General features: G+C 40.9%; 1 protein-coding gene across 1 annotated transcript; it reads right to left on the bottom strand.

Annotated features, from left to right (window-relative positions):
• Positions 1 to 675: 675 nt before the first annotated feature.
• Positions 676 to 5,716, bottom strand: tbr1b (T-box brain transcription factor 1b). The gene is made up of 6 exons (XM_077580819.1): positions 4,999 to 5,716; positions 4,749 to 4,903; positions 3,834 to 3,955; positions 3,567 to 3,725; positions 3,400 to 3,461; positions 676 to 2,072 (listed from the first exon to the last, which is right to left on the bottom strand). Exons 1-6 carry the CDS (start codon positions 5,691 to 5,693, stop codon positions 1,238 to 1,240), a joined length of 2,028 nt encoding a protein of 675 aa, XP_077436945.1. The 5' UTR covers positions 5,694 to 5,716; the 3' UTR covers positions 676 to 1,237.
• Positions 5,717 to 14,354: the final 8,638 nt, after the last annotated feature.

Here is a 14,354-nt window from a genome sequence, read left to right as displayed (position 1 = left end):
ACGAATGTAGCAGTGATCCGTTTAACATCGTAAACATTTGGTAGCCTACGGTTTGGGATTAAGTACAAAATACGATTGTTTTGCTACACAAAAACATGTCATGTACATATTCTCAATATATGATGTGTGCATGTACAGATAGATCAATATCACATGAGGCTACTTGACAGAATATTTGTTCATTGCGACACTACATATCTTATTTGGAGTGTACGTCCAATCACTATCACCAATAATCAATATTAATATATATAAATTATATTCCTATTTACAGTGGCCCTGATTGTAAGAAGTGAATGGTGGATAATGTACACTTTTTGGCTATTAACAGTGGAAGTGAACTGTCAAAATTTATAGTGATGGAGTAGAGGGATATATAGAGTGGATTAAATCAAAGTAAACACACCTCTGTTCAAATGTCAGGTTATTATGACATCAAAATTGAGACCATTAATGTAACCTATACTGTATAATATAGACTACTAAGATCATGTGACGTGTGTTCAGAATGAACCAATCACATTCAAACTCATGTTAAAGCGGAATAATATAGCCTACACGCCTGCCATCATTTCATGCCTCTGAATTGCGAACCGTTCGAAGTAGCATTCCGAAGTTAGCATAAACCCTGCAGGTTTCTGCAACAACAACAAAAAAAAGTCAGGAAAAGCCTACTAGAACAGCTGAACTTTATTTGCGGTTAATCGGAGGGGGCTTAATTGGTGGCAGGTGTGTGCTGACACCCCCTTAATATGCGTTTGGATGTGATTGATTTGTTGTGAAAACAGCCAAATGCTAGCTACATGAGGGTGTGAACACTTTTTCAACCACATTATGTCAGTTTACTTTTACTTGAACTCTGGAAATGCCTCTCTTTTTTTTTTTAGATGAGATTTAAAGATTATAGTGGTGGAAAAAGTTTTGAAGTAACTTATCTTGGCCTTTTTTAACATCACAAAAAAAAAATTAACAGGGGTGTGTAGACTTTTTAATACCCATTGTTTGGAATGATAGATGGATAGAGGGAAGGATAGCACATAGCAGGATGGTAGGATGGAAGAACAGATGGGGTTGATGGGAGGATACAGTATAATGATAGAAGGATGAAGGGAAGAAATGAATAAGAGATAGATAGATAGATAGATAGATAGATAGATAGATAGATAGATAGATAGATAGATAGATAGATAGATAGATAGATAGATAGATAGATAGATAGATAGATAGATAGATAGATTTAGCTGGTCGGGTAGAAGCTGTAGTAGCCAATGTCCTTGGAGCAGGTCTTGTCCTCCCTGAGGAGGTCCGACTTGAGCGGGGACACCGCGTCTGGCACGGGGGTGGACGAGGGCGACATCCGCCTCCGTTTGACGGCCTCGAAGATGCCCGAGTCGCTGGAGTCGATCGACTTGATGGACGACGGCGTCTCGATCCAGCCCGACTCGGAGGTCACGTCTTTGGCCTTGGCCTCCTCAGAGCCAATGGGAGAGCGCTGCGTGGGGACCGAGTCGCCCTCCTCGGCCAGGCAGTTGCTCCTCCCCCCGATGGAGTTGGCGGGCCAGCAGGGGAACACGGAGCTCGCTTTGCCGCCGACTCCCCCGCAGTACTGCGGCGGGGTGCGTCCCCCCCACCCGGAAGGGTCCGCGTAATAGCCGAGGGCCCGGTTGGAGCAGCCCGCTGTGGGCAAGGGCATCGCCTTGACGCCGGCCGCGGCGTACGACAGCAGGGTGGCGGCGTTGCCCGCGAAGTCGGCGGCCTCGTAGGCCGAGGCGGCGAAGTCCAGTCGGTTGTTGGCAGGGGAGACGAACCAGCGCTGCGGGGCGCCGCCCACCGGGGGCTCGTCGCTCTGCAAGCTGTTGCCGAGGGGCACGCCGCGGTCCGCGCCAGCAGCCGCCGCCGCCGCCGCCGCCGCCGCCATGCCGGGATGGAAGCGAGATTTGGCGTAGGAGCTGACGAACTGCTCCTGGAGGAAGGGACTGTGCACGGCGTAACGGGGCCCGGCCATGAGCTGCGAGCGGGGGGACTCGCCCGGGGACGGAGTGAGGCGGTCGATGTCGCAGCCTGTGTACACACTGGAAACAAACACGCGCAGAGAAACGACATGACGGCTCCAGCATGCAAACAAGTTCATGGTCAATAGAATGCGTGTAATTAGGTAGACTACACACAACATTTGAGATTATTTTCAAAGAAATTAAATATTACCCCGCAATCACACTTTGACCTGTTTTATTATTATTATTATTATATTTTTGCTTGTCTTTTTCATTATATTTTTGTTCTTTATTTCCGGTTGTTATTTTTTTTAAACTATTAGTATACATTTTGATTTTGCAGTACAATTTTACCAACAATATATATCCATATATATATGCGCTAAAATAAAAATAGTGTTAATGTGTTTTATCATTTAAAAAGAAAAAAGAAACAATAAGTAATTTATTCTTTCATACACATTGACTATAGTACACAATGTTATCACTGGTTTATAAACCAAGTTTTTACTTTTTTAAATCATGTTAAATTGTCATTTTAAATTATGTTATCATTATTAGTTCAATTATTATTACTTTTAGTGGTATCATTTTTATTTAAAACTCAAACATATTTATATTATTATGCTATTTATTTATTTGTGTATTTATTTATTAGCTACTCACACAATAGTTTCTAAAACTGTTTTTTTTTGTATGTTTTTTTTAAATTTAATATCATGCTAATATTTAGCCTTGCAGCATTTCTAGCACGTCTCTCAAGATGCACCCACAGGCCACTTGTTTAGGTACACCAACAAACAGTTACCCTCAGCAGCACTAAAATAAATAAATTATAAAACATTTAATTGTTTTTTTATTGCTTTCCATTCATTAGCTATACACATAGCATAAACAATGTTTATTTTTTAACAAACAGTGCATGAACATCTTTACATCAGTGTCTAAAGATGCAACCACTGGCCACTTGATTAGGCCACACATCAATACATCACAATGTGACCTTAAAATAATGAGAACATCAGTGCTAGATTTTTTAAAATAAAATTATTATGATTATGGTTGTATCCAATGAAGTGTGAAGAAATATCGTGCAGGCGATGGAAATAAAAAGAGATGAAAAAATGGTCTAGAATTGCATTGGTTGAGTCCCATTTTGAGTTTAACGGTGGCGTCATCGTGTAAAAAATGCATCGTTTCAAATATCCGATAATAAACAAATCCAAGCTAATGATTGCAATTAATAAGGACTTATAAAAATAAAAATAAACATTTATTACATTTTTTTAATTTATTTGTTTGTTTGTTTTTTAAAAAGGAGAGCAATGATGATGTCAAATCGAATGAACAATACTGAGCTCTCCTGAAAAATAATAATAATAATAAGGACTTATACAAATCTTACGTGTCATAGTTGTCCCGAAATCCTTTGGCAAAGGGGTTGTGGTCAATTTTCAGTTGCGTAATCTGTTGGAGGGAAAAGTGGACGCAGGCTTGGTTATCAGTTGTCACATGTGCACATTCAGTAAATCGAAATTAATTGGAACCCTTTTTTTTTTTTCGTGCTCTTACGTCGGTGTTCTGGTAGGCGGTGACGGCGATGAACTGCGTCTCAGTGAAGGTGAACGTCTGCACTCTGCCGGGCTGGCTGGCGTCCTCCGTGCCGTCTTCGTTCACTTCCACCACGTGCAACCTCGGCTGGTACTTGTGCAGAGACTGCAGGACCACCATCTGCACCAAAAGCACACAAGCGCGCATGCAACAGACGAGAAAAGATGAGTCGCGCATGCTGGAAAATCATTTCAGGAAAAAAACAGCTTTCACGTGATGCCGTCCTACCTGCCCCGTGTTGTTGGATGCCCCTTTATTGTTTGTCAGCTTTAATTTGCCGAAAGAGATCTCTTGACGCATCCAATGTGAACCCGTGTTTGGTGAATCCGGGTGCATATAAACTCGATTTCCTGCATGGGAACGCAAATCTCAGAAATTCATCCGAGAACCTTGCAATGCAATTATAATGCTCAGTTTTGAATTCGAAGAACAAGAAAGGCTTTTCAATGATGCCTGTTGCTTATTCTGTCGATATTTGTCGTTTGATGAGCATCATAAAAATAAATTGTTTGAATTCTCTCAACTGAGCAGTGGAAGAAAAATATTGACTGAAAATTACAAGTTAGTTCATTGCTTTTCAAATTTGAATTACAAAAATTAAATACATTTATCAACGTGTTGTTTATCGGGACCCTGAATCATGTCAATAAAAAAATAAATCAGCTGTTGATACTATATCAGCAAATATGCAATAATGACTGTAAACATTGTTTTTAAAATCCTACCAATGAGTGCCAAAAAATCATTTTTTATTTAAAAAAATATTTATTTTTTGCCTACCTGTGTATTATCATTAGCAACATTTGCATGCAGCACTTAAATAACACAAATAGTGCTCAATTGAAATGCACTAAATTGAATTCAATGCGTGTAAACTGAACGACATTCAAAGACCACGCATACACAAAGTTTAAAATGTTTATTTTTTTATCAACTTTGCGTGTGTTATTTGACTAAAATGTTAAATAAAACAAATGTGCTGCTTCTAAAAATAAATGTTTGTATTTAAAAAAAAAGATGTTTTTATAACTATTATTTTAGTCGTGCTCAATACATTAATTTATTCTAATGGGGAAAACTGAGCACTAAATAATAATAATTATTATTATTATTATTATACAGCATATATAAAGTGCACCTTACCTACGACGTTGGTGTCGGCCTTCCCGCAGGGAACCCACTTGCCTCCCTGAAACCTCCAATGATTTGGATCAGCCAGGATAACATCCACAAAAATGTTGTAGTGAGCAGTTGGGTCTAGGCCTGAAATGTTGAAGCTTAAAAACGGAAACATCCTCCTATACAACACAAAGAAGGCCAGCATGTGAAAGAGTTTTTTTTTTCTTTTCATTTTATTTGATCATTATTTTTTTTTTTTTTAAGTGCCCCTCACCGTCCCTGCTTGGTGATGATCATCTCCGTCTGGTGCCTGTGAAACTTGAGCCACAGGGCCCTGTTGCACAGATACACCTGCGCCTTCCCCGGCACCAGCCCGGCAGCCTGGACCGGGGAGAACTGGTAGAAGGCGCCTCCCTGGTACGCGGCTCCGTACTGCTGCGCGTACGGGTAGCCGGCGGCGGGCGGCGGCGGCGGCGGAGGAGGCGGATGCGGGTAGCCCGGGGCCGCCGACGAGTTGCTCAGCAGGCCGTTGTAGGCTCCGTTGGCCAGCACCGGGTGGTGGGCCACGTAGCGGCCGGGGCTGCCGATGGAGAAGGCGGCGTGCTGGCTCGGGTAAGGGAACATGCTGGCTCCTGCGGAGGCGGACGGCGGAGAGAAGTTGCACTTGTCTCCCGCTCCTGCTCCATGGAGGGTGTGACCGTGACGGGCGTCGACGGCGTCTCCGTGCGCACCGCCGCCGGGAGGGGAGAGTTTGCCCCCGCGCGCGTCCTTGGGGTCGGGGAAAGTGTCTGCCTCCGACTCATTCGTCATCTCCCTGGGGCTTTTTTTCACGGCTGAACTTCCCTCCGCGTGCTTGGAGATGATAGACGAAAGATGCGCGTCCATTCCATCGCAGCCTGAAAGTGCGCTGCTCTCGTGCACGCGCTTCACGGACGGGTCACTAGGCTGAGGCGAGATGTGCACTTGCATCACTCGACCTATAGATCCCCCTATAGTTTCCTCTTTCTATATATTTGTTGGTATTGGCATAAGACTCCCACAATGCAACGCAGTGGGGGAAAAAAAGGATGACGACTTGAAGCAATTCAGCTTGCGAGCATGCGGGAGAGCGCGCCTCTAATGAAAGCAGCACGCTGATTGGCTGAAGCTGCTTGGAATTTAATTAGGCACTACTTAATTAAGGATGAGGCAAGTGCAGGCATAGGGAGAAGGCCACCACAACCAAAATCCGCAAATAACTCAAGCTCATTTTAATTGCCATTTAGAAGGAAACATATAGACTATAAAATCACCTTTGAATATCTAAAAAAAAAAAAAAAACAGCTAGGTCAAAAATAACCCAAATATGGTCAAAAAGGAACCAACGCAACTTTTGGGGTTATTTAATCCAAAAAGGTCTTCTTTTTTTGTGGCTCATTCATTTCTCTCAACTCTGTGGGTTAATACTTTTTGACCAAAGGGTTCTTTTTGAATTCTTAGAACTGCTGTGTCAAAAATAATCCAAATAGGGTCAAAAAGTGGCTGACCCAAATTTTGGGGTTATTTATTTATTACAAAAAAAATTGTCAAACAATTGTTTAATTAACAATTGCTTATTCATTTCACCCAAATCTTTGGGTTATTACTTTTTGACCAACATTGGGCTCTTTTTGACCAATCATTTTTCAGGGTGTAGTATAAGCAGGGGATTGGATTAAAAAAAAAAAACATTTGAAAATTGAGGGGAAAAAAATGACCATGAATAAATGAGCTGCTTTTAATACAGTGCTTTATCCCATGGTGCCCAAAGTGCTTTCCACAGCCCCCAAGTCACTGATTTACATACCAGAGCTCAGCTGTTTCCATGTAGAACACTGGCAGGTCCACTGGGAGTAAATTCTGGCTCGATGTCTTGCTCAAGGACACTTCCACATGAACATGAGGATCAAACCTGCAACTTCATGGTTGGGAGACAACCACTCTACCATTGAGCCATGTCGCCCTTGTAAGAGCTGAATCGGTTACCTCCCAAAATCTGTGAATATCTGCATTTGATTCAAACATCGGAATGGGTAAAAAATGGACCGACCCTACTTTTTGGGTTATTTATTGTATTTATTATAAAAGTTGGGTCAAAAGAATAACTTAAATAAAAATAAAAACTTAATTTGACCCAACTTTTTGGGTCAAATGAAGTTTTTATTTTTATTTAAATCACTTTATTTTTATTTAACTCACAAACCAACCCCAGCGCAAGGATTGTTTTGTAGAAAAAAAGGGTTGTTAAAACAAACCAAAAATTGGGTAATTGGGTTGTATAACCCCCCCCCCCCAAAAAAAAAAAAAAAATCCGCACAAAACAATCCAATTTTAGGGGTTGAATGAAAAAATAAAAAAGTTGGTCCGAATTGACCCCAGTATCAGTCAGGCACTTTGTAACCCATAATTGGGTTATTTTTGACGCAGCTGTTGTTAGAGTGAAGGTTATTTATCTGAGTGTTTAGCTATTTTACCCTCGTTATTTACCTATTTATGCGCCATGAGTGCTAAAGTATGTCTGCCGTGGACATGAGTGGATTTATTATTCACATCAATGACAGACAGCCCATGACAGCTTAGTGCATGGAATGCCTTAAAATGTTTGTGATATAGCGTGAAATCACGGCGTCCCACTGAAGATGTGTTTATGAGTCCCAGGGCTGCTTAATATTTCATAGCCTCTGAAGTTATGAGCCAGTGCACTGATATCGGGGACATGGCACACCGAGCCGAAGGGAAACGTTCCATAGCGGAGGGGTGACTGTTGACTTTTTAATATTTGAAAGAAAAGATAATCACATTGATTTTGTCTGAGTGGACACTCGCTGGCCTTTTCATTAGGTACACATGCACATTTGAACCTATTCTTTATTACATAGTGATTTTTGTTTTAAGTTGATGGTTGTGAGGTGTTCCTAATGAAATGTCCAACTTAGTGGGTGTCCTACCCCTCAAATTTAGCGCCCTAAAAAAAAAAAAGAGATGGAAAGCAATCAAGATATGACGACAGTAGATGCACTTGCGTCATCAAAGTCGTCAATGCAGTAGCCTAAAATGGAAGTTATCATCTGGATGATTCATGTTATTAAAAAAAAATAGGAAAAAAAAAATAGAAGCAACAGTAGTCGAGGTGACAAAGTCACAGTGCATTGGGAGCAGCTGCAGCCACGGCTGCACAGTGAACACCTTGCACTCCGGCCTAATAAGCTTATTACCAAGGTAACACATGCTGCTGTTTGGGGGTGCTAGTGGTGGGGGGGAGGGGGAGGGGGAGGGGGGACGTCACACACACTTTTATACAGCATTTCTTTGGTTTGTAAGGGCAAATTCATCATTCCAGTTAACGATATTGATCAAAGTATTCCTATAACAAATGTGTCTAATCAAAATCAAATATGTGAACCCCAGTTGATTGCAGGGATACGTTTCATACCTGCGATAAGAAACCAAAAACAATTTTTAAAAAACACCTTCATACACTCTAAGCACTTTTAAACATGTCAAAACACACTTTTCAAAAGTATTAATTACTTACAGCTGTTTCTTACTTTCTTGCAGGAATTAAAAAAAAATAAAAATAAATCACCTAGAGAAAATGAAAAAGACTGCTTGCTGGATCCTTTAAGTTGTTTATTGGTCACTTCCTCTTGAAGTTCACTTCCAAAGAGAACTAAACATTGTATATTTAAACCTGGAAATGTCCAACCAAATCATGTACTTTTGTCTAAAGAAAAAAAGTATATTAGCTTAACAAATCATGTGAAATGCCATAGCTGGGCTATATATCTGTGAGTAACATTGTACTTTGAATAATTTTGGTTTTAATACACAACTTTTAATTTCCATTTCATTCATTGAATGGTTATCATTACTGTAACGTCTATGCTAATTTCCGCTAGCCAGTCTATTGTGTTACATTATATCTCAGCATTAAACCAGCTGACTTTCATTATGTTTGGATTGGTTGAACATTTTGGTGTTTAAATATACAATGTTTATAGTTCCCTTTTGTTTTGTGAGTCATTTTTTATAATCAATACGTTTCCATGCATATGAGAGGGTTAAAAATACTTCACTTTGTTGTTTTGTTCTATAGTCTCTCTATAAAGGGGATTTGGATTTTCAGAGACTTTTCACTTCAGTTGAATAAAAACAACAGCACCTTAATTGGCATTCGGTGCACCCTGAACAGCAAAAAGGGTAGGAAGGAGGCTTGGCGGCTGCACTTTCTTGTAGTGTACAGAGCTTGTGCCTCTAATGAACATTGAGGTCATTAAACAGTAAGGCTGAAGGGTCCAGTAATCTATTGCTGTGAAAGGTGCATGCACGGGCTTGTCCGGACCCGAGCGCGAGAGGAGGTTTACTCTCGGATCGCTTAATTACAGGATTATGGTTCACTTCCAACTCTGTTCTTTAATCAGCACAATGAACGGGCTTGAACCGACCAATGCGGGTTACCTGTGAAGAATTAGTCACCTGGATGCCTCAGGGAGTTGCTCATCTAATTCCACTGGCCCAAAAGAATGGAGATGATCACCAACGTGTGTGTTACTTTAAAAAATACATTTAAATTCAATCCAATTCGAAAAATTATTTCACTCTGTAAAGTAAAAGAAATGAAAGGGGACAGAAAAAAGTAAACACTTTGAAAAGTCATTATATGTAACACATTTTTATGACATTTTCATTCTTTTCTGTATGCTCCTTTAACTGAACACTGATGTAACTCTTAAAAGAACAAAAACAAAACAACAACACCAACACCAACAAAAAACCTCTGCCCCCCTGGTGGAATAGCCACCTCCGGAAAATAAATGGGGGGGAGTAGAGGGGAATGCCCATCTATCAGTTACCCACAAACAAAAAATGAATTGACAAAACAAAAGTGAATGAATAAATTTCCCTTTTAGAGGTACGGGGACCTCAGGCAGCTAACAGAGAATTTGCAACATTTTTGATAAACATCCAAGTTTACACCTCTTTTTGTTTTTTCTTTTTTTAATTGATTATACAGCCCCAAAATACACTTCCAACTGAAAACATTTTGTGTGACTCCATTACAAATAAGTCATGCTTCCAACGTAGCAGCCACGGCTAACATCGGCTTATTTACAATGCTAATGCTAGTACAGTGTTGCTAGCGCTGCCATTTGTGTCAAAGCTGGATTGATGCGCGTTCCAACTACACACTTTCTTAACCGCGTTCCATTATGTTTAGACTCAATGGTGGGATTTGTGATACAATGCTACAAATTTTGCTAGCTGTTTTAAGACTGTAAACAACGTGACTTCATCTGCTACACGCGAACAAGCTAGCAGAGTTCTATCAACCATCAACACAGCAATTCGTTCCTTGCCAAGCTAATAAAGTGGCTCAGTTTTGATTAAAACTGTCAGAGATGTAATTCATTTAACAATAGAGTTAAAAGTGGGCTTATGGATTCAGCTTTTGTATTGGATGTCATTAGGTTGTTGTAAAAAGAGAGAAAAACTCACGTAGAGATTTAAAATGTCCTTTTTTACATTACAAGCTGCATCACCTCTTTCTTTATTATTCCGATTGCTGTTGTGCCAAAGGAATGTGTGCGGGCCACCTGGGTCTAATCTAATCAATGTGAATGACAAGGAGAGAAAAAGGGCCCAAAGTGAGCACCAGCTCGGGGACTTTACCTAATGCCCACTACTGTCACTTCAATGATATGATCACAGCACAGTAAATGACAACAAAATTATAGCCAGCATACAGCGAGGGGACACACGGCGTGCTACTCCAGTCAGGTGAAATTGCCTTTTTTTCCTTTTTTTTTTCTTTTTTCAACCACGGAATGGCATGTCTCTTGTCGGATGGGTAAACATTTCCTTGTCAGGCCAGTAATAAGGAATGAGGCGCACTGGGCCTGGACTAAGAGGATAGAGCCAAGGTTATTTGGAATTCATGACAGGTAGTGGCTTATATTACAGTGGCACTAAAATTTTCATGGGAATGCATTTAAGATGGCCCTTAAGTTATTTATATGTTGTTTGCCACATGTCACATTGCAATTTCCGTCAATAAATCAAAGTGAAAGGGAAGAAAAATTCTCTTTTTCCCCTCAACTTTGACTCCAAGGCGATGCACGTCAAGTGTTTAATTAAGTTGTTTGGCTAATGCTAATATGAGCCGCCCCCTGTGTGTCAATGGGAATCGGCGTTGCTCTCTGACAGAAAAGACAGCTGGAGGCCCGCAAAGGGGCGGAGTGGGCAGTTGTGGCTTTTAAAGTCTCATTAGCCGGCCTCCCTGGACACGCGGCGACACGCGTCCGTACGCGCAAGTGCCCTCCTACACCTGCTCATTATAGTGGTGTCCTGAAAGGACGCAAGCCAATGCGCAGCCAGCACTTCACCGCAAAGCTCTCACAAATTAACCTGAGAGCAGGTGATTGTGGTGTTCAGTGGAAACTTAGGTGTGCTTAACAAATTTATAGGTGAACGTGCACTGGAGGGAGCGTTCGCCTGTAGTGAGAAAACATCAAAACACTGGACTAGGGGTGCGCAACAAAGGGCCCACTCGGTTCTTAACCCCATTGAGTATTTTTTATTAGATTAAATCCCTGTATGACCAAATATGGTAAATTTTCCATTTTCCCCCTAAATCGATACTATTGGTCTGTCCCCATATCACCTGTTATTTTCACGCATTATTAACCAATTCCATGTACTGAAAACAACTTGCGAATGAATCTATTAACTCTCTTGAAGGCTCAACTGTCTGAGAAGTGTTGTAAAACTCCGCCTCTTTCCTCACTGCTGCGGATGCTGTACAGCATTACGTCGCGTCGTCGCCTCAAGATTGAAAGTCTTGTCTAAATGAAAATAGATACATTTGAGAAAGCCTGTTTAGTTCAAAATTCATCACTGTAATGGTTTGGCGTCCACTACTGAGCCAGCTCATTCTTTTATTTATTGCATCAATCATGGCTCTAAGATCTTTGAAAAACAGTTTGGGAAGATGATGTAACTACACCACTTCATTTACTTTTTGTGATGGACAAAACAGGGTCAATGTGAGTGACTGGCTGCGGCTACGCAATTGCAGATTTTTTTCTCTCAGTAAATTACATTATAATTTAACCTGATGTAACTGAAGCACATAGGCTTTTTTTTTTGTGTGTGTGTGTGTGTGGCGGTGGGGGGGGGGGGGGGTATTTTGGAAATGTGAGGATTCAACTTGACTGCAATGGATACATGGTAACATGAAAATTTATTATTGAATTTTTCTTCAAATAACATTTTACCTTCATATAGAAACAGAAAAAAATTTGGTTAAGTGATAGTGGGTTTTCAGGCGAAATTTCACAATGAACCTGAAATTCACAATGAACTTAACATTCAAACTTAATTTGTTGTTGTTGTTGTGCATGTTTCAGAAACTTTTTTGCAAAATTCTAAGCAGGTGTTGGATCCATGAAAGCACAAATACATACAACCAGTTCAGTGGCTAGTGGTAGAGTGTCCGCCCTGAGACTGGGAGGTTGTGGGTTCAATCCCTGGCCGGGTCAAACCAAAGACTATAAAAATGGGACCCATTTTCTTCCCTGCTTGACACTCAGCATTAAGGGTTGGAAATGGGGGGTTCGATCATCAAATAATTCCCGAGCGCGGCTCCTCCTGCTGCTGCTCACCGCTCCCTCAGGGAATGAGAAAGAACTTTGCCCCACTTAGGTGGGTTTGACAATCAGTGGTACGTTCCCCTTTGCTCAAAAAATTCCATGAAAATTTTAGGTGAAAACATTTTAAAATTGCTAATTGAATGTAACCCAATAGGGTTTTGATGTCAGCAGACTCGGGTCAATTAGTATATCCAAGAGTTCAAAGCAAACGTGGTGATGCAGCATTTAGCTGTTATGCTGCACACAAATGGAATAAGCTGGCAAAAGAACCGAAGCTAGTGTAACTCCTTTACTTTGCTTTTAAATGTCTTAAACTCTTCTGTTTCGGTGTGTTTTTAAAAAAAAAAAGTATTTTAAATGTTTTAAATATTCTACAATGTGTATGATATGCGCTATATAAATAAAGCTGCCTTGCCTTAAACAGTCCTCTTCATCATGACACCAAGAAGATGCCTAACAATTGATCAAACCGGATTTCCTCTGGGGAAAGTGATCGCTGAGTTCCGAGTGTCGTCAGCAGATTGTAACAGAGCTACAGAGAGACTGGAAGAGTAACAGAAAGGTATAGAAGAATACCGACATGTTAAGATACAAATTGTCATGAGGACATTCGGGCCAAAAAGAAATATGTCTTTTTAAAATGAAGCTCACCAGTTGGGGCATGCAGTTATCGGTTCATATGAATGTGGCCTGACCGGATTTTGAATGGAGACTTCGTAGTAGCGTCTTCATCTGGAGAATCCCATTAACAGACACACACTGAGACCTGTGTGAATTTTGTCTCGCACCAACTACAGCGAAGTAACACGTGTGAAACACTGCAATGTGGCGTCTACCAGCCCAAAGCCAAGACTGATTTGCAGATTAAGCGTCTTAAAAAAAAAAAAAAGAGGACAAGCTACAATAGCAGGACCACGCAGTTCAAACGTGGGCCCAATGTGCCTTAAAAAACGTTTTTTTATCGCCGTCTCCTGACCTTTTATCAACAGTTGGGATTGTTGCCGCCCGCCCCTTGAAAATTTAACGAGGCCGTGTGACCCGGCGAGCGCGGCTGGGGTTTGTGACCATTTTGTTATTTCTGCTGCCATGCGCCGTCAGACGTCTGCGAGTGAAGAACACGGCCAATGTCCCCAGTAAGCCCCCGGGCATGAAAAATTCACACCGACTCTTCTTTTCAGGCCATTTCTGATGAAAAGCACACCGGAATGAAACTGACTTATGCCAAATGAATATCGGCGGATCGTCGTGATTGCGGGGGTTGATGTTTGTAACGTTGGAATTATTTATCAGTGACATCGGTTGCATTTTAAGAGTAGCCATGCCATGAAGTGTGTGCACTTACTGCCTCGGGATTCGGCTGAGGTTTCCCATGCAACATCCCTGCTCAAAGTGACAAACAATAGAAACTTTTGCTTTGCTTTTTTTCCCTCTTTAATATGAATGTAGTCTCACCTTCATGGAGAATTTGGATTTGTCATTTAAGTGTTCAAACTGAATTACTGAAAAGGTTTCGTAGTGTTGCAAACAAGTTGATTGAATAGATTCCCATTAAGGAACCATATTTAGTCATTTAAAGAAGACATTACGCATTTTACGCCGGTTTAAAACAGCTCTCATGTGTCTTAAAAGCAACCCCGACTGTGATGACAAGTTTGCTCTATATTATTTATTTGGTTATTAAACATAACTATGAGATTCATTTTTCAAAAATCATTTTCAGTTGAATACGTTTTGTAGAAACTTTATTTGGATGTACGCCGTACAAGATGTATTTTACAGGGATGTGATTTGACCAAAGTGAAATTATCTGAAAATTTAGCCGGGGGTCTGGGGGCCGCTGGCACCCAGCTAGGTCCCGGAGCTCATGGGTTTTCCGTGTTTTTAAGTACTTTCAATGCACTCACATGACAAAGAAATAGACAAAACAACAGCATAAATTTTCAATGTATATTGAACTATCCCA

This window comes from Vanacampus margaritifer, chromosome 11, assembly GCF_051991255.1.
Source record: "Vanacampus margaritifer isolate UIUO_Vmar chromosome 11, RoL_Vmar_1.0, whole genome shotgun sequence".
Taxonomy (NCBI): domain Eukaryota; kingdom Metazoa; phylum Chordata; class Actinopteri; order Syngnathiformes; family Syngnathidae; genus Vanacampus; species Vanacampus margaritifer.
The sequence above is the reverse complement of the archived record's forward strand: the minus strand, read 5'-3'. Positions and strand labels throughout refer to the sequence as shown.